The 26,253-nt window shown below is 32.2% G+C and overlaps 1 protein-coding gene across 4 annotated transcripts in view; it reads right to left on the bottom strand.

The window, feature by feature from the left end:
- The window catches only part of Fak (protein tyrosine kinase 2 Fak), a 170,458-nt gene that overhangs the window by 82,352 nt on the left and 61,853 nt on the right, over positions 1 to 26,253 (bottom strand). Inside the window, exon 3 of one of the 4 annotated variants that reach the window (XM_090116463.1) lies at positions 9,915 to 9,986. The exons of the other annotated variants lie outside the window; for them this stretch is intronic. Within the exon in view, the coding sequence (XP_089972589.1) occupies positions 9,915 to 9,955 (41 nt within the window). The 5' untranslated portion in view covers positions 9,956 to 9,986. The remainder of the gene's footprint in view (positions 1 to 9,914; positions 9,987 to 26,253) is intronic. 4 annotated transcript variants of the gene reach the window in all.

Below are 26,253 nucleotides of genomic sequence, written 5' to 3'. Positions count from 1 at the left end.
TTACGATAGAGGGCTCGTTAAATGTCGCTTATGGCAACATTGAGCGATAGCGCGCAACTATAGTGGGACAAAGTTGGGCAATTAGTTTGCAGTTATGAGTTTATGGTGCTCTTCTTTCTTGTAGTTTAAAGCTTATGGTATCGTCCTTTTAAGGAGAATAGTCTTGCTAATAAAGTAGTATAAGTATCATACGTTTTTCTGGTTTTCAAAGGAGTGTGAAGAGTTTTAATAATATTTAGCACATTGAAAGATTCTAGTTGGAATTCAAACATTAGATACTATCTACCTATTACCTACCTACCACCCACATGGAAGTATCTACCCACCACATGGCAGATAACTTTAAGTATCTACTATCTACCCACCTTAGGGCATGCAAAATAGGTTCGATTGGGAGGTTACAACATTTTTGAATTCCTGTAGGAGTATATCGAATAAAAAAGTACTGAATTTGTGAAGAATCTAGTTAAAAATAATAAAAAATGCATAGCTTTATGAAGACAGATCCATAATAAGCGAGACAGTACAGCATAACTACATTAACCAATTCGAGGTAAGGTTCCCACAAAGTACTAACAAATCTTGTAAAATGTACTCAAACTCAAACATTTATTTATTCAATTAGACTTGTTATAAAAGCACTTTTGAATCGTTATAACATTTTTTTACATTTGCAATGAACACCATATTTCCCAAACACATAATTAATAAGGCCTTTGAAAGCCCCAAATCTCAACATCATTAAACCAATCGATAAGCCCATTCTTCCAACGTGTCAAAACATCGATACGAGCTTTATCGAAAAGGCAAATAAAATAAGCGAAGACAATACTTAAAATAAAAAATAAACCAAAGGGCTTGGCAGGCATTTATATTTTGTGGCGATGTGTGGGCGAACGGATGCTGTGCGGATAAGATATGCCGACATTACGCAACACTAGTGATGCGATTAGGTTATCGATGAATTATAAATCGAACGCATAATCTATCGATAAGCTAATCGTTTGGGTTTGTGCAAACGTTTATTAAGTAAACGCGTAGGCTGTAGGATCTGTGGAGGCCCACTAGAGCAATAGCTCAGCGATTAAGATCACACACTTAAACCAAAATTTCAGGGATAGAAGAGATGATAAAATTAAAATTTTCCCAATAAGCAATATAATCTGTGACTTATTAAGTATTTCGTTGCATCAATTTCCAATACTATGAAAAAAGCACTAGAAGTTACACCGAATATTTACGTAAACCTTATAATTATCAATAATTTAAACGACATATAATCAAAGGATAGAAATTAAGTGCATATATAAATGAGTACTTTACATATGAACCGATTACGACACAACAAATTAAATATTCGCAACTATCGATAGTTGTTCCCGACATCACTATAGCAACGTATGATAATTGACAGGCTTTGTTTACGACGGTTTAAAACACAACATTATTATGAAATAAAAACGATATTTACGATTTGGATAACACGCATTAAATGTTTCGCGTTTTGTAACTCTGCATAGACTCTATTTTGCAATTCGATAGATTATAATATTATGTAGTAACTAGATGTTTGCTGCGGCTTAACTTGAATATTTATTGACTATCTGCGAATGAAATTTCATTTCAATACACCTTAAAATACACACAAATTAATAACTATAACTGATTAAATACTTACAATTTGTTTTATTTGAATTACCTATAGATAGAAATATTTACGTAAAGATAAATCGATTCATTTTAATATAATGAAATGTGCTGCATTACTTACAATTTTTTCAATATATTTATATAGCCCCTGTAAGTATCTTAGCGATAAAGAAGTATGTACACACACCCCTCTTAATCACCCTGGATACTCATTTAAAACAGACCAAACTGAAATATATTCCGTTAGCAAATTCCCGCGCCAAAACGTCCGCCATCTTGTTTCTGCATTTCCAATTCAATTTCACCGCACTCTAATCGAAAGTAATTGAGTGATATTAACTAGTTAGGCTAAGTTTCCATCAGAGACGTTTGAGGATGCGTAGCGTCTTTTTAAAGAACCAATAGTATCGCTTCATTTACCTCGCCTCGGGCAGCAAACAAAACATTCGAGAGATGTGTGCGAGGTATGTTTATTAGATCAATAATTTTGAGCAATAGAAGACATTTCAACGCATTCTTGCACGACACATTTCCCTCGCACATCTCTGATGGAAAAGCACCATTATTCACTGAATCAGGTGGGCATTATACCGAATGCCATTGTCCCATTTTGTGAGACAATGAAGCCATTCTAACGCAGATTACCGAGATACTCCACAGATTATATATTAATTAGGGACGTTTGACGTTTACAATTAGATTATGTATTGCATTATCTGTGCTAACACTTCCACAGAATATTATAATCAAAGTAAGTATCCATTAATCCAAACGAAGGGATAGTAACATAAATTATTTTTATTTAAAACAAGGACATTTTCATAATTAATAAAAATATTATAAAGAGGAAAGGTTTGATTTTTTGTTTGTTTGTTTGTTTGTATGAATTGAATAGGCTCCGAAACTACTTGGCAGATTTGAAAAATTCTTTCACTGTTGGAAAGCTACATCATTTCTGAGTGACATAGGCTAGGTTTTATCCCGGAAATCCCACGGGAACGGGAACTATGCGGGTTTTTTTTTGAAAACGCGGGCGAAGCCGCAGGCGGAAAGCTAGTAATTAATAACGCGCAACGCAAATGCGTACTTTCAGTTACACATCCATACTAATATTATAAATGCGAAAGTAACTCTGTCTGTCTGTCTGTCTGTTACTCAATCACGCCTTAACTACTGAACCAATTTGCATGAAATTTGGTATAGAGATATTTTGATACCCGAGAAAGGACATAGGCTACTTTTTATCCCGGAAATCCCACAGGAACGGGAACTATGCGGGTTTTTCTTTGACTGCGCGGGCGAAGCTGCGGGTGGAAAGCTAGTAATATATACATTTTATTATAAAAACATTCATCCTGTATTGTTCAGTGAAACATATAAAAGCCACCCCTTACCCCACAAAAGAGCATAGACCTTAATTCTACTAAGTATTTAGCGTCTTTTTATAAAAAAAATCGGACAAGTGCGAGTCGAACTCGCGACACCAAGAGTACAAAAAAGCTAAAGAATCAATATAAAAAAATAATTGGTCACCCATCCAATTCATGCCCGTGTCAACGATTGCTTAACCTCGATTTCTTATGAAGTATTTATTTACATAGCGCCAACAGATATAGATCATCTCTGAAAATGTCAACTTTCTAAGTATGACGGTTCATGAAATACAGCCTGGTGACAGACGTACACAGACAGACTGAGAAGTCTCAGAAACAGGGTCCCGTTTTACTCTACGGAACCTAACATAATCTGCGGTCGATGTGTGTCTATGGCAATGCAATATCCGCGAACGTATCTGTGCCAGGGTAACGTAGTGATAGACGATAGTGCGTTCAATCGATTAACTATTTGCTTATAGTTATTTTGTATTTGACGATTCTGACGGTTATATTTAACGTTAACAATAGCTTTAACCGATGAAATGCAAGCGGTTATGGTTAGTGTAAAAAATATGCCATCTATAAAATTGTCAAATGGTAACTCATATTTTCCCTAACAGTTACTTGAATATGTTTGTTATTGTTAAAGTAATATGATGGAACCCAGCCTTAGTAATAGGGTTCCGTTTTACCCTACGGAACCTTAGATAACACGACTCGACAAAAAAATTTTCGTTCTTTGTCCTAAAGTTTATACTATTATTTTCCAGTTAGTTATGCACAAAAACGAAAAGAAAATACCTTTTTTCGGTATAAAGTTTGCTTTTGTGATAGTTATAATAATAATACTAATTTTTCAATTTTTTCATAAATTTTAATTGATTTTAATATTTTTAAAAAGACCGCGCGGTGAGAGTGGTATATTAACGTTTACACTGTGCCGCTAGATGGCACCCGAGTGATAAACAACCATCAGGTATTATTTACAAGCCCAGAATAACTTAAAATGTCGTCACGAAAGTGCAAATACGATGCTGATGCATTTTGTTTTATATGTGGTCAATTTATTAAAGTTCGAGACGTGAAATATGAACTAAAGACATCTCACGTTCTCTGTGAAGCCTATGAAGCATATTTTGACTGTCCTGTACGGAATCAAGATAAGCCATGGGCTCCACATGTTGCTTGTAGATATTGTAAAAGGTGTTTGGAAGGAAAGGCAAATTCCAATTACAAATTTTAAGGCCATGGGCTGCAGGATGTCATTAAAAGTACATATGCTGCATGCTCATTTGGATAAATTTAAAAACAATATGGGAGCCTATTCCGAAGAGCAAAGAGAACGTTTCCATCAGGACATCATGAATTTTGAACAACGCTATCAAGGCCAATACAATGAAAACATGATGGGCGACTATATTTGGGGTTTATAGAGAGAAAGTAGCTATGAACATAAAAGAAAAAGTAAAAGTGTGCACTTTTAAGTTATTTTCCACTCCTCTGTAAGCTAATTTGATAGTAAAACTTAATAAAAATAATAAACATTTTTATTTCAATAGTTTTATTTTCAATAAAAAATTAAAATCCGAGATTTTTAAAAATTTCCTTCAATCAGTCTTCTAAACACAAAAGCAAAGTTTTTCATGCCATATATTTTTTTTCCGTCTAATTACGACCTAAACTACGAAATTTAATGCTTTGCAATCAAAGTCAAATTTCATGGTGACCCGTTGTAATCTCTGGTCGATGTGTGTATGGCAATGCAATATCCGCGACCGTAACTGTGCCAGGGTGACGTAGTGATAGTGAGTTCAATCGATTAACTAATTGCTTATAGTTATAAACTACTAGGTTTCCGCCCGCGGCTTCGCCCGCGCAGTCAAAGAAAAACCCGCATAGTTCCCGTTCCCGTGGGATTTCCGGGATCGCGTCATTTTCCCGGGATAAAAAGTAGCCTATGTCCTTTCTCGGGTATCAAAATATCTCCATACCAAATTTCATGAAAATTGGTTCAGTAGTTTAGGCGTGATTGAGTAACAGACAGACAGACAGAGTTACTTTCGCATTTATAATATTAGTATGGATTTACTAGTCAAACGAGATTCGGGGAAACTGTTTGTTTATATAATTTTAGAGGCATTTAAATAACATATGTTTTGTTTAGATTTAATTTTTTAAACAACCTTTCCTACCCTAATCTTAACTGTTGTTTTGTGTAATACGCTTGTATCGAATATATATTGTTACGAAATCGGTTCAGCCGTTCTCGAGTTATGCGCTTACCAACACATTTTGCGATTCATTTTTATATATAACTAGCGGTCCGCCCCGGCTTCGCCCGTGGTACATATGAAAAATAGATGTTGGCCGATTCTCAGACTTACCCGATATGCACAGAAAATTTCATGAGAATCGGTCCACCCGTTTCGGAGGAGTATGCAGACTAACATTGTGACACGAGAATTTTATATATAAGATATATACTAATATTAAAAAGAGGATAATTAATTGTTTTATTGTAACGAAATAACTCGGCCGATTTAAAAATTCTTATTCCACTAGAAAGCTACATCTTTACCAACAAACGCAAGATAATTACAACAATATTTTTATGGTCCTCTAATATAGCAATTTTACTAAACTCTCGTTCATGATTTACGACCTTTCAAACGGAAATAACCACAAACATATAGATCAGGAAATGGTCATTAAAAATAAAATGTATTATAATTTACAATTTAAACTACGTGTTAATAACCTAATCATAAACTATACAAATAATTAAATTGGAATGTCTATTTGTAATATTGAAATAATAGATTTTTACTTATATATGGATGTATACAAGGTACATATATACCAAAATTGTATTTTTTATAATTTTTGTCTGTCTGTGTGTTCTCGCTCACCTCTGGAACAGCTGTACCGATTTTGACGGGACTTTCACTGACATATAGCTGATGTTATAAGGAGTAGGTAACTTAGGCGACTTTGATTCTGATATTTCCAAAGGATTAGGAATATTGAGAAAACCTTACTTACGCGGGTCAAACCGCGGGATGCAGCTAGTTTTGATATAAAATTCACTTCCTATAAATAACAGAATCATGTCATGAAAACCGCACCTTGCAGTATTTAATTGAATTACTGGCAATATATAACTGGGTGGTATAATTTCTACATTTTCTCGTTTTATCAGGAAATATAACGTCCTTTTAGTAATTCACACGTATGAAAACAACCTTAATAATAACACTCATATTGATATTGATTTGTTGATAAATTTTAATTAATTACGCACGTAAAGTTGTTGTCAACCTTTTTTCGAAAATTATGTTTCAAATTAACCATTTTAATAGTAGCGTGAACTTTTTGTTAAAACAAAGCGTAACCTAGTATCTAATCTGTGGCGTAACAAAGAACCGTCAAAACACTGTTGCTGTTTTAGAGATAAGCCGATATAATATAAAAGAATAATAAACAATAATTAAAATACCTAGTGACAATCAAAGGCAGACAAAAGGTTTAACATAACATTTGATTTTTTTGTTGTTTTTGATTAAAAATTAATAACTTAACACATTCTCTCCACAGATTTAATACTATTAGTTTGTCTTGTCTCTGAAAATACATTAGATATTACCTAATATTTTTATAAATCTTCAACTCAATATTTATTTAATACTTCCTTCTTTAGACCTGTTACAAAATACATTTATGTATTTTGTAACAGGTCTGTTAAGTTATTAATTTATTAAGTTATTAATTTTTAATCAAAAACAACAAAAAAATCAAATGTTATGTAAAACCTTTTGTCTGCCTTTGATTGTCACTAGGTAATCAATAAATAACCGCTAATGCATTGAACTAAAGTCAGAGATTGTATAATTAATATAAGTTTCAATGTGAGTGAGATGTGAGTATACGCACGCGCATACGAAATCCGTGATAGCTGATAAATATATCTTACAACTTAACAAACGATTACAAATAAATCTATTATTATATTTTGACATATCACTACATAGTATAACACAAAGTCGCTTTCTCTGTCCCTATGTCCCTATGTATGCTTAAATCTTTAAAACTACGCAACGGATTTTGATGCGCTTTTTTTTTAATAGAACGAGTGATTCAAGAGGAAGGTTTTAGTATATAATTTATTAGGTTTTAGACAAAGCGGGCGAAGCCGCGGGCGGTAAGCTAGTAAGGTATATTTCTTTTCGCGCCTGAAACCGATCAAGCAATTTTGATAAATTTTTGTATTAAGATAAATTAGAAAACACAAACAGACATTCGCATTCCTATCATACAAAAATATGCCCTTCATTTAAAATAAATATTCAAACTGCCATTTGTATTAAAATCAATACTTGGCGATGGAATACTAATAATTGGCTACAACTTACACCTTCAAAGGTGTTATTGTCTTATTAGTTCAATAAGCTGGAAGCCTGCCAGTGTTCACTGCACTCGCCACTCGGGGCTTGTGTGAAGATGTATACAAATACTACATACGTCAATATGTATACTGGATTTTTGCACGTGGCTTCGTCCGCTTTGTCTGTTAGCTAATAAATTATATGCTAAAACCTTCCTATTGAATCAATCTATCTCGTAATTTTTAAGATCTAAGCATACAGACACAAAGACAGCGGCTTTGTTTTATACTATGTAGTGAAATGGCTTTTCGCACGTGGTTTCGCTAGCCAAAAATGAAATTCCCACGGGAACGAAATGTTTCACCGCGGTAAAAAAGTAAAAAAACCTATGCCTTTTTGCTATCTCTAAACATCAAATTCCTATCTTAAAATATCTTAAATAAGAGAATTGTTCGTGAATTTTATGAAAATTACACAACACATGGATATCTATATATGGATTTATATACCTACTATTTTTCACCCTGTTTATGGAACATGCAATTACTACCTATATATTAATTAATATATAATTAATCGTAAAGTTAAACATAAGGAGAGAAGAAGAATCAAGTACATAAAGAATTTCTCTTCAATAAGCTTGATTGCATTCTCTTCATTAGAACAATACTCAATTATTTCTACCGCAATACAAATAGATATTTACAAATGACAAATGTTGATTGTAAGCTTGCGCGTGCGCATGTGTGCGTTAACATGTACAGGTGCAAATGAGCGGTGCGTGTGCGCCGACCTTAATTATGCACTTTGCATAGTGTGGTCAACCTTTCCGTAATTATTTTTAATAATAATTAAAATTAATATTACATCGATGAGATATAGATGCAAATTGTAATAGTAGTAAAACTATTAAAATTGAATCTTACTTTAATATAGTTTGTCAAAAATGTGGAGTAAAATTTAAATTTACTTTATATACGTAGATACTTGATGTGTTACATTATGTGTGTATAAATTAAGCCTTAAGCTAATGTTATTGTGCAATATGACAGTGCGCATTTTATAGTAGAGCCATTTTAATAGGCAACATTTGACAGTTCAACAAAATTCAACAACGTAACCTAGTAACGACAACATAGAATAACATGATATTTCTTTCTGTTAGATCTGCACATTTGCTTAACTTTTTTCAATAACGATTACATATTTATAATAATAATGACCGATACAAGTAATTTTAAGATTTCATTTTACTGATGAACCATTCTAAACATAATAAACAATTTTTGAATTGAAGAACTGACGTCGCTACAATTTTGTGTCAATAAACCTTTTTTCTTTTTAAATACCAGAGATGTTACTCTAAAAATCGAGATCTGACATCTAGAATCGAATGCATTGATTACTTGTGAACAAAAATCATCATAAATTAATAAATTCGATTTACAAATGTTTCAAATCCGTATCGATTAATTCACTTTAATCGATGTTTTTAAGCAGGTTACCTCTCTTGGAAGATAAAATTGATAGACGTCAAATGTTGCCTATTAAATTGGCTCGACTATAGTACGATTTTGCGAAAGTTAATTATGAATGAAATATGTAGCTTAGTTATTATTAACAATGAATAACTTAAATAAATATGGGCAGGTAACCTTTGTTATGCAGTTTAAGTAATATGAAACTACTGTGTAAGCGAACCAAATTAAAAATTAATAAAACAAAGGCGCACATTTGAAAGTAAGGTCCTTCAAAATCAAGTATATTTTACACAATTTGACTTTGCACTTAATAAGGCATACTTTAACATGAATATAAAGAGATCTTCCGTTCATGATTGCAATTTCGATGAAAGATCCTAAACTTGCTCGATTTGAATTAAGTATACCTACTAATTACTTTAACCTTCTATATTGCACGCCTCATAAGCGAAGCGTTGAGGTGGGTACTACTGTCACTTCGCGCAAAACATCTGATTTTTCAAACTTAAAATGTCTTTATGTATCATACATTGCACTTGTAAGATAATACATACACACACATATTACACTATTTTTAACGTTCATGATATTTTTGATGTCATTTTTGTTATTTAAACTAGTTAAAAAACAGTTTAAAAAAGTTCTGTCTTGGACGTCCGTGTGTCTGTATGTGCGGATCCTTTTTCTTGTTAACACGATAGCGACCGAAATACTTTACTAATCGAGTCTTTTTTTTTCTCTTACGCTTGAGTATGCTCAGGAATAGAACCCTTTCATTTTTCAGGGTCTGATTCGATGTGGTTTAATTGTTATTAAATAAACAAAAATAATAGTTAATAAATATTTATTAAAAAAAAATTATGAGGCGTGCACTTTTGGATTTTCCAAATTTTTTTCATTTAATTTCCGTTCGCTTAACAATACCACCAAAATCTTAATCAACTACATAATAAAATTAAAATTGAAAATATTTGAAAAGGTTGTTAGCCGCTGCGCCCGCCACCACCAACAAATGTTTGTCTTACCGACGGAAAGGCAGCGAGAATGTCACACGTCTACTTAGCATGCCATGCAGTTAACAACACCGACTGCCTTACCTGCAAACAAAAATACGAGTTAATTACATACGTGTGTAATGTAAATAGGGGCGAAATTCGCTAAATATACATGTCTGTGTTCGCTTGCGTTGATTAACTTAGGACTGAACAGATTTGATAGTATATAATTATAATTAACCGTTTTGAAATGGGATTGATTAAGATAGATGGCAGTCACGAATTACTTTCACCGCTAGTTATTATATACATTTCAAAGCTTATAAAGTCGATACGAAAAATAGGAGTATTTTTTTTTTGTGTGGTGTCTCTCAATGTTAGCCAGAAGGGCTTCTACATTTTAACGCGGACGCGGGGGTGAACTGAAGGTTCACCCTGGTAGCGACATGCACAAGGGCGTCCCCCCTTGACGGGGATCTCGAACCTCGGCTTGGGCTGTCGCTTGAGTGGAGGAGGCCAGAAGGGCCCTAATCGGACGGGAGAAAATAGGAGTAGTGAACATATTTTGTAAAGGTAAATATGTGAATTTCCATTAATTGAACATTGAACAGTCAAATCGTTTACTCAATAAGTAAATGTTATATTAAAAGTGAATATTGGCTAAACCTTATTAATAACTGCGAAGTTTCTCTATGTTGGTATTAATTTATTACATTCTTTATTATTAACACTATGACACTAGGTCATAAAACATATAAACTGCACCTTATATCTATCAAGCTCTACAAACAATTTCATCATAATCGTTCCAACAATTTTCACCCAATCTATGATCAACCACAAACCCATACACAGTGCTACGAGCTACGCCGCACGTAGCACCTACATACAGGGTGTTACGAATTATTGAATTTTCGTATAAAAATCTCCAAGAATACAATCAGGAAGATTGTACAGGATGCATTGCCAAGTGGCTGCCGTGTCAAGGCTTGCCAAGTTGGGTGCACGTGATAACTCGACTAAGGCACCCTGTATGATAAGTACTAAACCTGAAAGTTGGCCACGTTATGTTATTTGAAAGGTCGTTGACTCGAACTGCTTCTACTTGATATTCTTTAGTTTTAATTGGTAATTTTTAAAGTTGTTTAAAATTATCATTATGACTAAAATATCTTTTTAGTCATAATAATAGATATCTTCCTTCACCTTCACTTCAATAAATTCATAGGTCAAATAAATTTAATTATGAAATAAGTAGTTCAAGTTTTAATTTATAATTCAAACCATACTCTTAAATATATTTTGCATGGAGAAACCTTAATGTGGGGGTGATATTTTCAATGTAATTTTAAATGCTATAACTGTTCATGTAAATTTTGTTTATCGTGTAAATTTAAATGTAATACCAACCGATTATACAAATTCGTTTAACCGTAAGTATGTAAACGTCGAGGTACTTTACATAAAATTCGAGATAGAGGGTCGTTTGGGCTGAAGTCCTTCATTACAGCCCTAAATTTGAGTAAGCGTCTACTTGACGAAAATAAAGGGGGGAAACCTCTTTAGAAAACGGATGCGCCAGGGCTGCCACATGTATATTATACGAGTATTTTTTTCAAAAGTTACAACAAATAGGTGCTAGTTTAATCATATTAAGGTGATTGCAACGATCTGTTCCCAGCCAATATCCCGCTAGATGGCGCTGAATTCTACATTTCTAGTTTATTTGAGTTTTTGCGTAATTGGAATAGTCATCAAACCTAGGAATAGTCATGGCGGTTACTGAATATTATATTTTATTGAAATATGTTATATCATTGCCTTAAAATCCACCCAATTCGGTAAAATTATGCGTTTTAACATCTGTCATTGCATACAGGGTCGTTTACACACACAGACGTATACAAAAATGATAAAGATTTAACTCTAGATGGCGTGAATGTAAAGCGCGTCACACACGGTGAAGATACTACCTATAATATTTTATCTAATCTAGTAATATTTTATATTACAGTATCTTAAGGTATCCGGTATCAGCGTTCTGACCATCATTTTTCTTTTTTCGCTGTAGAACCGCCATCCTGTTACAAATGACCCACAAAGGAGAATGACCACGGGTGGTATCGGTAAAATTTTAGTTGTGCCACGTATTCGTTATATTGTTAATTCCTATTTGTATTTATAATGATCATATGTATCAATATTAAGTCTTAATTAAACCGGATAAATTGAAATAATAGTAAAAGTAAAAGTTTTTCTTTTGAAACATGTATGAACTTTCGCATTAGTAGGAAGTAGGATTGTTATAAAAATAAAAGTTATATTTGTTGGCGTAAACTATTTTATTGTAATTTTGGGAAATAAATAATGTCAAAATTGATTACCTACAATAAAACGCAGTTTTATTTTATTACCTACATTACACTATTGTTTTTTTTTTTATCAAAACATGTATTTGAAGTAGCAAATATGATATTATGCTGATCCAAGCATTTTCACTCAAAACTAATATCACTAATGATTTGTAAAAGTAAATTATTTCAAAATACATTTCATAACCAACAAGTAAGAATAATTATTCATACAACAACAAATCAAAAACACTATTTACTATGGAAAAAAAACCAGGAAGGTGAAAAACATATTTACGATTTCGATGCACTCGACTTTTAGTAAAATAATAGGTAAAAATATTATTATGGTTTTGATCACAGACATATCTGTGGTTTTGATTTTAGCTACTAGTATCAGAAAGCTGCGTGTTCAATGCACGTCGGGGTCCCACAACTGTGGAGGAAGGAAGGTAGAATACCTCCATCGAATAAGTGAAGTTTCTCGACATACTCGATTTGCCGGCCGGCCTCAATGAAGATTGTCCGAAAGTTGTATATGTGCTCTGTAACGAAAAAATTTCGCTAGCGCGATTCAGAGTGAGGTGTCGTACAATATACCTAATGAAGTTTTTCATCTTTTTATTTTACTGCAAATACAAAATAAAAATTAAACAATGGTAATGTAAATTCTAAACAAACTACTACCAAAATACAATTAGAACAAAAATCATTTGACTTGTTTATTTCACCCAGAGGCCAGAGGCGGCTCGTGACAAAATTGTATAGGTGTTCACTTGAAATAAAACAACGAAAATACAATAGCGTTCGGGATGATTTATTACAAAAAAATGAGCACCACATTTTATAAATGTCTATAACACTAAAAATTACAAAGTACAGGCTATTTCAAAACGAATTCAATGACTAGGTATCAATAATTAGTAAATCACCGAATTTGCATTCGCGAGCGTAGGTATCCATAGTGTTTGTCACTGACCTCTATAACTTATAGTTATAGAGGTCAGTGGTGTTTGTTGTGTAAACATGTATGTATTTGAGTAGTTAGTAGCATATTATATTCTGAATTTCTGATCCATGCCTATTCACTCAAAACTAATAACACTAATGATTTGTAACAGTAAATTATTTCAATAGGTAGGTATTTGAACATTTCCCAACAAGACGTAAGAATAATTATTCGTAGGTATACAAGATACAATAACAAATCTAATACACTATTTATTATTTTATTATTTACTAGCGGTCCGCCCCGGCTTCGCCCGTGGTACATGTTTACGTTTTCTCTCCATAAGAAGCTAGAGAGCTAGCGCAAAGCTACCTGTATGTATTTGACCAGACCTGGATTTTTGTGTGTTGATTCCCCTATACCTACTATACATGAGATGAGGAGTCACTAAGCCCAGAGTGGTGGACGGGGCGCGCGCTTAGGTAAGACAGGTGGAAATTTTTGGCGAACTTTGAAACCATTTGACCACGTCTGCCATTTTGATATTTGAAAATAGATTATTATTACTATCGGAAAATAACAATGGCAGACCATTATCACGCGGATAACATTCTGGCAGACACTTATGAAAGTGCTGAAAAAAATACAATTTTGAAAGTATTTGACCAGATCTGCCATTCATATATTTTATTTATTAGGGTCTTAAAAACTTATTTTCGAAACGGCAGACATTTTCATTGCGTACAGACTTCAGCAGACAACAAAACTTTACAGACTTCAGCAGTCAACAAGACTTAGCTTCTACATGGTCAGATGTATATATGTATTACGTTCCCTGACCTTACATCAATGATTTACTTTATTAATGTTTTTATGGTCATTTACATTTAATTTTGAAAACTATGGAATAAAATTTATAAATTTGATGATACAAAACTAAATATACATTTGTAAAGAATCTCAAATATAAAGTTGTGTTGCAAATAACAAATCATCATTTAAATATTTAGTTTATTTCTTTATTTAAGAAACAATTAACAATTACAAAACAACATAAAAAAAACACGCATGCATTTATTGAAATGTTCATTCATCATCACTATCGTATGGCGTTGTGTGACTCGTCTTCATAATCCATTGAATCGGATTCTGTAAAAGTAAAACGTAAATTATATAATAAAAGAAATGAGTCATTATAAACTTACCTAGTAAGGCAATGCCTTTGATGTCGCACGATGCCGCCGCGCCGCCAGTGTAGGTACTTCTGCTGCTACATGAAAATATGCTAGGGTTGCAACAAATGGGAAATAAAACAATTGTGATTATTACTATTATGATGTAATCATTTATTCATATTATGTACATTCAAAACAATTGCTATTATTAAATCTGATGTAATTATTTTTTCATAAATATATAATTATTATTAATTACATAATATATTGCACTGTGAAATATTTACGTATCACTTTATTTTTGATGTTCTTAATTGTCTTTTATAAAATTTAAGTGACGCATTCGCATTGGGATCAACAATCCGATAAGAAAAGAATGGAGACAACATATACATAGCTTTGATTTCAATTCTACAGATACAAAATATACAATCTATCTAAAATGATACAACGGATGTTTCCTGCGTTTTCTCGTCAAAATACCGAAACAACGTAATTATTGTATAGTAGTTGGGCGTGAAAGTAAAAAAACAAATGAAAAGTGTTTTCCATATGATTATTTATTAAATTTACGCGATTAAGAATAATTTCAACGATACAATTTAGTAACCGAGAATTCAGAGGATTAAAGAAAATACCTGCCTGATCATTTTATCAAACTCTAAAAGAATTATGGTTATTTCGCATCACTCGGTTTATTAGTTTGGTAATAATTATTAAAGGTAGTTACAACCCTAGCCATTGAGTCGAACGGTAGGCAACACAATATCGACTTTGTGCGGGTACATATTATGGTACATTTCTTCTTGCTGTGAAGCGTAATTATTATTATTAAGATTTTTTAGGCTATTTTGAATCAGCTGTTCTAATTTAATTCTAGAAATTTATTAAAACGTGATTTTCTTAAAAGTATATTATGAGTTTATAAATACCTCAACCAATAGTTATTGTGTCCTATCCTCATTTCTTTATATCTTGGTAGTTAACTAAAGTGTTAAATTTACATAACCTCAACAACAACATTTACACTGCCACTGCACTAAAACTAAACTAACTAGCTCTCTAGCTATAAGAACCATCCTCGTACTTCAAGGGATATAATAAAAAAAGAATTATCGAAATCGGTTCAGCCGTTCTCGAGTTATGCGCTTACCAACACATTTTGCGATTCATTTTTATATATAAGACTAGCGGTCCGCCCCGGCTTCGCCCGTGGTACATGTTTACGTTTTCTCTACATAAGAACCATCCTCGTACTTCAAGGAATATAATAAAAAAAGAATTATCGAAATCGGTTCAGCCGTTCTCGAGTTATGCGCTTACCAACACATTTTGCGATTCATTTATATATATATATACTAGCGGTCCACCCCGGCTTCGCCCGTGGTACATAATATTTACGTTTTCTCTACATAAAAACCATCCTCGTACTTCAAGGAATAAAATAAAAAAAGAATGATCGAAATCGGTTCAGCCGTTCTCGAGTTATGCGCTTACCAACACATTTTGCGATTCATTTTTATATATGTATAAGATAAGATTATGTGAAAATAACCAGGAAGGTGAAAAACATATTTACGAAAACATAGTAACATAATACCTATGGCTGTCGCTACAATAATTATATTTCAATTTTATCTTTTTATACCTAGTAGAACTGGCCGACGAATAAAAAAAATCGTATTAGAATAAATACAATAAATTACGGAACAAAAAAAGGATTGTAACATGATTGTAACTGAATTGAAATTGAATTGAAAAATTGAATTGAAATGTTTGTTTCTGGGCGCACCGTTTTCGACGACGCGACGCGCGACGTAAGCGTATAGGTATAGGTACCTACTTTGCTAAAACAAACTAATAAAATTGTGTGTCTGTCTGAAAATTCGGAAAAGCATATTTTGCAAGTTTGTAATTACTTTGATAGTTTACCGATTTATAATAATTGTAATTGTAATTGTATAATATATAATTTGCAATGTGGTGAAATTTCATAAAAATCACGGGCCAATTTTTTGTTTTGAATCCCACCGAAAATATAATTGCGTTATTAGAATAATTAATTACTATACCTACCCACGATCAATTATTACAATATAGTCTCAAATGCATACTAGAGAAATATTGCAATTTGATTCAATTAAAATGCATAGCATACAAAAATAAATTCACAACACAAGAAATTCCGCGCGCAAATCATAGCGCGTGTCAATGAAATCAAGAATGTTTTATATCAAGCCGACGCGGACGACGACGCGACGCCGAACAAAAGTACCTACGACGGACGACCACGCTTCGAGTTGCCAAACAACATGAGTAATAAATTGTTTACAAAAAAAACAAGTTTTCCATTTTTCTGTATGAGTAGACAGAACTTCAAAACGCCACCTGCTACGGTTTATATTATGAACGATTGTTATAAAAATAAAAGTTATATTTGTTGGTGTAAACTATTTTATTGATCAATAATTTTGGAATTTAAAATTGTCAACATTGATTACAATAAAACGCAGTTTTATTTTATTACACTATTGTTTTTTTTTATCAAAACATGTATTTGAAGTACCATATAATATTATGCTGATCCAAGCATTTTCACTCAAAACTTATATCACTAATGATTTGTAAAAGTAAATTATTTCAATATACATTTCATAACCAACATGTAAGAATAATTATTATTATTCCTACCTACAACAACAAACCTAAAACACTATTTACTATGGGAAAATAACCAGGAAGGTGAAAAACATATTATTATTTACGATTTCGACGCACTCGACTTTTAGTAAAATATAGTAGGGAAACATAATATTATGGTTTTGATTTTTGCTACTAGTATAAGAAAACTGCGTGTTCAAACTACTTGTTTGTCTGTCTGAAAATTCGGAAGTACTTTGGTAGTTTACCGATTTATAATAATATTGTATATATCGTTGTTTAAAAAATATTCAAACACAATAAAATATGATATATGTACTGATTTATCACTGGTTTCAGTGATGAACTGATGAGTCAATTATAGCCACTATACTTTCGTCATACGTGTGTATGATTGATGTGATTTGCAACGTGGTGATATTTCAGAAAAATCACGGGTCAAATTGTCCCACCGAAAATATAACTGCGTTATAAGAATAACTATACCTACGATAAATTATACCTACATAATACAATATAGTCTCAAATGCATACTAGTGAAATATTTTATTTGAATCAATAAAATAAAAAAATAAATAAAAAATAATAATAATACAAAAATAAATTCACAACACAAGAAAATCCGCGCGCAAATCATAGCGCGTGACAATGAAATCAAGAACTTTCGAGCCGACGCGGACGACGAAGGAGCCTAACAAAAGTACCTACAATCATAGGCGGCTCGTGACAAAATTGTATGGCCGTGTTCACTTGAAATAAAACAACGAAAATAGGTACCTACAATAGCGTTAGCAGTACAAAAAAAATGAGCACCACATTATAAATGTCTATTTATACACTAAAAATTATAGAGTATTTCAAAACGAATTCAATTATTATTTAGCAATAATTAGAAAATCCCCGAATTTGCATTCGTGATCGTATTCATATTGTTTGTCTACACTAATATTATAAAGAGGAAAACTTTGTTTGTTTGTTTGATTGTAATGAATAGGCTCATAAACTACTGGACATTTTACCAATGTTTGCAAGTTTGTGATTACTTTGATAGTTTACCGATTTATAATAATTGTATACTTATATCATTGTTTAAAAATATTCAAACACAATATGATATAGGTACTGATTTATCACTGGTTTCAGTGATGAACTGATGAGTCAATGTTAGCCACAATACTAATCACTTTCGTCATACATGTGTATGAACTATGATTGATGTGATTTGCAATGTGGTGAAATTTCATAAAAATCACGGGCCAATTTTTTGTTTTGAATCCCACCGAAAATACATATATTACTAATTGCGTTATTAGAATAATTAATTACTATACCCACGATCAATTATTACAATTTACAATATAGTCTCAAATGCATACTAGAGAAACATTGCAATTTGAATCAATTAAAATGCATAGCATACAAAAATAAATTCACAACACAAGAAATTCCGCGCGCAAATCATAGCGCGTGTCAATGAAATCAAGAATGTAATTTTATATCAAGCCGACGAGCGACGACGCCGAACTAAAGTACCTACAGTACCATTTACCTTCAGTGTACAATACAGTTTACAGACCTACGACGGACGAACAATAATGAGTAATAAATAAAAAAAAACATAGTTTCTAAGGTCATTAGTTTTATTTTATTTTATTGTTATTTTCTTTGAACGATTGGAAATGAAATTACTCAATTTTTACACAGAACTTTGATTTATTAGAATTATGCTCATTATGCATAAGATAACGAACGCGAATGCACGACATCTAGCGCGTCAATGTCTAAACATCGCCTTTCGTTTAGACATTGACGCGCTAGATCTGTAATAAGTATATAGTCTATGCGCTAGATGTCGTGCTTTATGTCGTGTTTCGCTTGGCAAAAGTCACGCACACTACTGTAGAAGTGTCAAATTTTTCCGGTATTTTACTGTTGTTTTTCTAAGTAAATATTGTAAATTATTGATTAAAAAGGTCGAACGCGCACACATTTCATTATAGAGAAGTGATAAAATGATTAGTTTTAAAGAAATAGTGTCTGTGTTAAGTGTTTAGAGGTAATCAAAAATGTATGGAGGGACGGTCGGAACATCAACCTTAAGAGTGAACACTTCCAGGCGAGCAACTATACCTATAATACTATGATACTAAACACAGGTACACTATATTCCTTATCCAAACACAAAATCTATCTCTCACAGCTATTAAATCTATACAGTATATAAAAAAAATAGTCATAACACGGGTGGAAACAGAAAAAAATGTTTACTGCAATCAATTGCAATTGATATAATCAAAGATTGCAATTGCAACTGCAGTCTGATTACTTACCTACATGAATATTTTATATACAACAAACCATCCAGACAGACCACGACACACGTCCTAAACTTTTCCACTATCTTTCGTAATTTTACACATAAAAGATTTCAACAAAAGCGTGTGCCAGCCCTTATCTGCATTCCCTTGAACGGCATAATGGTAAACAAACATTGGAGGCTGCGTCAAAGGTGAGCGTTAAGTGACGGCGGCTGCTTCAACTTGACGAGCTTTGTTGTTATATACGAATATCGACCTTATACTAAATACGAATAAACACTAATTTACTTTATAATGTATATGTATAGTAGATCTTTGTTGTTGTTATATGCGACTATCCGACTATCGACCTTATACCAATAATGAATAAACAGTAATTTACTTTATAACGTTTATAGTATCATCTAGGTTTAAGTGTACGCAAATAGATGGTTTTGATCTATCGTATCCTACCCTTATATTATAATTGGTGACGTATGAAATGGTTAGGTCGTTTGGCTCCTGACTTGTCTAAATAGGTACTTAAACTGGTATTGTCCAAAATTTACATGAAGATGGACTCAAATGAATTAATAAGATAATATCATGATTCATGATGGACAGCATCGAAGTGAATAGTTATTATTAGAGGTATGATGATTTTTAGTGGTTTATATTAACGTTAAAATATAAAATTTATTCCAATTTTATGATTATGATCTTCACCCATATTATTTGCTACTACCTATATTAGAGACATTATTGAGTTTTAAATTAAACCAATCACAAAACTTATAATAGACGACTGTAACGTCGCAATTTACGCTGCACACTAAAACTAACATTACATCAAAACCAAAAGCAATTACAAAACAGTACCATTATCATAACAGAAGCACGTAGGTGATAAAAGCATCACACGCTAGACAAAAGGCACCAGATGAGCAATATATAAAAAGAAAATAACAGCACATACAGAAATATGAACAATGTTACACTAGACTGTAGAGCTGAGGCTCACGGCTATTTATTTTACATTTCCTACGTCGCATACACATTTACAGTTACGTAGCAACAAAAACTCTGCGTTATCTCCTGTACGGTTTTACGCGAGAAAACGTTTTTAAATTGAAGCCTTTTTTATTTTTCATACACGAACATAAACCACATTTATGCCCGATATTTGTATTTACGATTACATAAATGGTGCAGAAAAAGATATATCTGTGTGAATATATTATATTTGATGTGACATATTTTATTAGATTCATCTGCATGATTGAATAACGAATATCCATCCTTTCAAGCAATGTTTCAGAAATAATTCTGCCTCCTATCAAATAAGTAGGAAGAAAATGAAATATTGGAGGATATTTCAATTCTAGAGTAGGTACGATAGTTTATAGGTTTTGATTTAACTGTAAAAATAAATAATAATAAGACACATATTATTATTATTTAATCACGTTACTATTTTTTTTGTATTGATTGATTTTATTATGTAACTCAATAAAAATTATTTGACATACAAATAAAATCCACCATTAAAAAATATTCTGCCAAAAGTACCAGGCTGCCATAAGTCGTAACGAGTGCGAAACTGGAATACTGTATCACGAGAGCAACGCTAGTGGCAAATTGCCCTCTCGAGGGTTCTAGAACCTTCCAGCGGCGCCTGTGGATGACCCTGCAGCACTTTTTTATTAACATTTAAATATTTTCCAACTGTTGCGCCGTTTTAATTAACTTTATAGTTATTACTTGGAAAAACGAAATCAGATATGATTTTCCGATGAAATGGGATTTTCGTAATATTGAAATGATCTTTCTGATTAACTTCACTGTTCAATTTTAACATAAATATGTTTAGCTATATACGTAATAAAAACATTTTTCCTATCAAATTAACATTTCACAACAAAATTAGTATCACAGGACATAAAATAATCCTTAAAAATGTACTAGGATAGTAGCAAAAAACGAGTTCAACCTGCGCCACTCTGACACTCAAAGGGGAATTAGCCCCTCAAGCGCTGTAGCGCTTCCCAGCCGCCGTAATGACACGCTAAGGTATTCTGAAGCTGCATCTTCATGTTGAACTAATTACACTTTATAGTATCTGCGATATTAAATTCCGCGTCTATTCTTTTAATATCGAATAGCAATCGGTTTTATATTGTTGACAACTTTTTAATGAATGTTCAATTGTAGACTTTTATCTTTATAAGCGATCTAATGAGAATGGAATACTTTGTAGTTCCAATTTATGAAAAGAAGTATATTTTCTCTATGAATCTGATAAAAAAGAAGAAATATAGGATTATCCTTAAATTGTATCTTTATTCCAATGCCTTAAAGGCAATAATACTTTAAAAAATGTGTGCGTGTACTAGTGTACACACGTAAGAAGTGAAACTTCTTTATGACCTTATTTTTCAAAAAATAATTTATATACTGTATTTAAGCAACTTTACAGAAATACATCGAATCACGCGTGGTAGGGATAAGAAAAAGATGGCGCGTAACGAAAAAATGTTACACTAAATTTTTTTCCAACCCCGATAAAGAAGTTTCACATCAATAAAGTAAACACTTCATTATACATACATTTCCATACCTATTTATTAACTTAATCCTCTTGTATGCAAGTCTACAGGACACAGGTGAATTAACACCCTAAGCTCTATTGAATTGAAACCTAACACCCCAGATTGCTGAAATCCCAGTCCCTTCATGCTGCACTAATTAGTCTGAACTTATCACTGATATTAAATTTTCACTATTTATGCCGGGAATATACTTTGTGAAGTTAATTAGGTATTTATTCAGTGAGTGAACTAATATTATTAATACTGGACATAAGTAAGGACGTGGTTGTACTTATTAAGTAAACAAGTATAATGTTTACAATATTTTTTATATTTCATGATTTACAGGAGAATTGAGGGCGAGGTAAAATAGAAAAAAAAAACATTGTTTAAAAGCTATTATCTCAAAATAGGCAAAAACAAATAAAATCGTTAATGAAAGATGTGTGTAATATTTAAGTATACCTATACTTACTATAAAATTAAACACTTTCAACTTTTTCTGTACATTTTAATCACTACCCAACTCATACTACCCTAGTACCATAACCTACATAAATATGAAAGCGACAATTACTAGAACGAATCAAAGCCACCCCATACAGCGCTGCATCGCTGCCAATGCATTTCTCGTGTCGCTGCAAAGAGCTCATTTCTATACGGAGATAACGTTGTAGGGAATGGCTCTTTGTAATATTAACAACTGGTAGTCAATGCAACGTTTGTACTGTTAAGGGTGCTAAATGGCTATCGAGTGTATTGTGAAAAGTGAGCAAAACAATTCTTGAATGAACTATACGTTTGTTCGTGTCCGGCACCCGATATTATAAAAAATAGGCTATTCCACTCATGAATAATCACGACTCGACAAAAAAATTTTCGTTCTTTGTCCTAAAGTTTAAACTATTATTTTCCAGTTAGTTATGCACAAAAACGAAAAGAAAATACCTTTTTTCGGTATAAAGTTTGCTTTTGTGATAGTTATAATAATAATACTAATTTTTCAATTTTTTCATAAATTTTAATCGATTTTAATATTTTTAAAAAGACCGCGCGGTGAGAGTGGTATATTAACGTTTACACTGTGCCGCTAGATGGCACCCGAGTGATAAACAACCATCAGGTATTATTTACAAGCCCAGAATAACTTAAAATGTCGTCACGAAAGTGCAAATTCGATGCTGATGCATTTAGTTTTATATGTGGTCAATTTATTAAAGTTCGAGACGTGAAATATGAACTAAAGACATCTCACGTTCTCTGTGAAGCCTATGAAGCATATTTTGACTGTCCTGTACGGAATCAAGATAAGCCATGGGCTCCACATGTTGCTTGTAGATATTGTAAATGGTGTTTGGAAGGTAAGGCAAATTCCAATTACAAATATTAAGGCCATGGGCTGCAGGATGTCATTAAAAGTACATATGCTGCATGCTCATTTGGATAAATTTAAAAACAATATGGGAGCCTATTCCGAAGAGCAAGGAGAACGTTTCCATCAGGACATCATGAATTTTGAACAACGCTATCAAGGCCAATACAATGAAAACATGATGGGCGACTATATTTGGGGTTTATTGAGAGAAAGTAGCTATGAACATAAAAGAAAAAGTAAAAGTGTGCACTTTTAAGTTATTTTCCACTTTTCTGTAAGCTAATTTGATAGTAAAACTTAATAAAAATAATAAACATTTTTATTTCAATAGTTTTATTTTAAATCAAAAATTAAAATCCGAGATTTTTAAAAATTTCCTTCAATCAGTCTTCTAAGCACAAAAGCAAAGTTTTTCATGCCATATATTTTTTTTCCGTCTAATTACGACCTAAACTACGAAATTTAATGCTTTGCAATCAAAGTCAAATTTCATGGTGACCCGTTGTAATAGAAGAAAATCACTAGAGTAGGTAGTTAATATGAAAAAATGATCCCCTTTTTTAATATGAGTATCACCCGGTGATAGTAATTAGTAATTCAATATTTTAAAGAACTGCATAACACCTAAAATTAAAGCCATATTTTACAAAGTATACATTTTCATTGGAAAATCATAGCTAAATGAAAAATGCCAAGTTGCACTAAATTCTCTACATTTTATATCGACCGAACAAATAGGTTAAGTTGACTGTAATCCCAATGTAAACAAAATCCGATTAACGCCAATTACGACGAGGATTACTCTGTTTTACTTTATTGAAGTTTTTCACAATATTTTAATATATTTTTAGATACATCGTAATTTATAAATGCCTCTATAAGACAAATAATAATTATCTATTTATATATTAAAGGCTTGGAACTGCAAATCGATTTCAATTTTAAATGTGTTATTATTTCTATAGTGATTTTGATTTATTAGTTTTTCACACATTAGATAATGAACAAAAAAAAAACATGAATAAAATGTATAAAACTGCAACGCAATAAAGAAAGCTAACAAAATTAGGCCCAAAAAACCATAACATCAATTAAAATTCCAAAAACGCAATCTCCTCTACGGCGCTGCAATCAAAGCTTTACCTTTCAATATGTTATGAGGTGTTTACTCCGCGCGCGCCAACGAATATAGATAACTAATTATTTTTATTCGTTTATTGAGCACAGATTATATAGATGCATTTCTTTTTAGCTTTCGGTTATGGCACAGATAAAATAAAGGATAAAGGATAAAGTAAATAAAGGATAAAGTAAATGCATTTGTTTATTTGCTACTTCGAAATTCAAATGATATCATTATTTTTATATTTTAATTGAAATATTATATTTTCACCGGGTAAGTTTAACAGTAAGCTATTGGAACTATCCAGACTTCTAGAACTTTAAATATAACTATTTTATCACCACACTACAAATATTTTTCCAGGCTTCCATCTAATAAAGGTTTGTCTACATTGCAACACGTACTTTATTTACAGAATAAATTCCTCCACGGAATGCAATCCAAATTCCAGCCGTGTCACAGGGGTTTTGATTTTCTTTTGTAGTAGATAAATAATAAATAGATAAGAAATTATAAAAATTATACAGTGTCAAGTTACGCAGTAAAAAAGCCGCTATGCAAATAATGAAAAAGAACCTTGAAAAAAACATTTTTAGTAATAAATAATTAAAAATGTTGAAGGTACCAAAAAAATTAAGTGTTCATCTTTTTGAAAATTATTTTACTTTTTGTACCATGTCTACCTAATAAAAATTCATGTTGTGAGTTCCTTAAGTTTGAAAATATAATAAAGATCCATAAATTTAATTTGATCCCATTTTACGTGAAGATAATTTAAGTACCAGGGCGCAAGGAGTCTGCAAGAGCCGTACTAAAAGATACGAACATTATAACACGGAACGTACCGTATTTGCATAGAAAATATCCTCTAGCCTAGACTCCAGGGGTTTCTCAATTTCCCATTTCACTGCTAATGGCTAGCTTGCTACAGACACTTGAGACTGCCGCAATTCACTATACAATATCCATTTTGACTGTCTGTCTATACTCTATAACAAGGCAAATATTTAAAATGATAATGGTGTTGTTGAAAATAATGGATCCTCATATTTAACAAAACGCATCGTTACAAAATTATGGGACAAACAAATATAATAAAATGTTTAATAAAAAATAACGGAAAATTCTGTATTCTTCGAGAAAAAACAGCGCCAAACCTGGCTACCATCTGTATTTATATATGTAATATTTATAAATATAGATTATCACTAAGTTTTTATCCACGTGATTGTTAGTAAAAACCGGCATTAAATGGTATACATAGAAAATGCCAATAAAAACAAAATTAATAAATACACACTACAACTAGACCATTGTACTAATTCCAATAAGAGCTGATTATTGTCTAGACGACTGCTTCTAAATCCGTGTTCCATCCCAACTTAATACTGCGAACGTCGCTAAGAACAAACTCTATAACCAAGACTTCCAATTAAAATATAAAGATTACAAATAACACATTCTACTTGAAAATAGTTGATGATATCAGACTAGGATCAATGAATTGGTGCTAAGTTATTATTTTTAGTATGTAGTAAGTAAAAGATTCTCATAGCGAAATTCGTATAATGGCTCTTATGAAAACGCTCACGACCGCGACACATTTGGACAATCGCAGAAAGACTGCACAACGAAATTCAAGAGATGAGGGTATTTTTTCTTTTATTCACACAATGAACAGTATTCATTCAGTACCTCAACACTTAAGCTCACAACACAGAATCCTATTAACTCCATTAAATGGAACATCGATTTTGCACCATATTTCCCTCGGGCTTCACAAATAACAATATAGTCCGGGATACATCGCCCATTTTTGCAAGTGATTACTATCAAGCTAATTTTTCGCG

The sequence above is a fragment of the Colias eurytheme genome, chromosome 25 (genome assembly GCF_061535395.1).
Source record: "Colias eurytheme isolate Ceu_HAF_F1 chromosome 25, ilColEury1 Martin Lab GWU primary, whole genome shotgun sequence".
In the NCBI taxonomy this organism is placed as follows: Eukaryota; Metazoa; Arthropoda; class Insecta; order Lepidoptera; family Pieridae; genus Colias; species Colias eurytheme.
The sequence above is the reverse complement of the archived record's forward strand: the minus strand, read 5'-3'. Positions and strand labels throughout refer to the sequence as shown.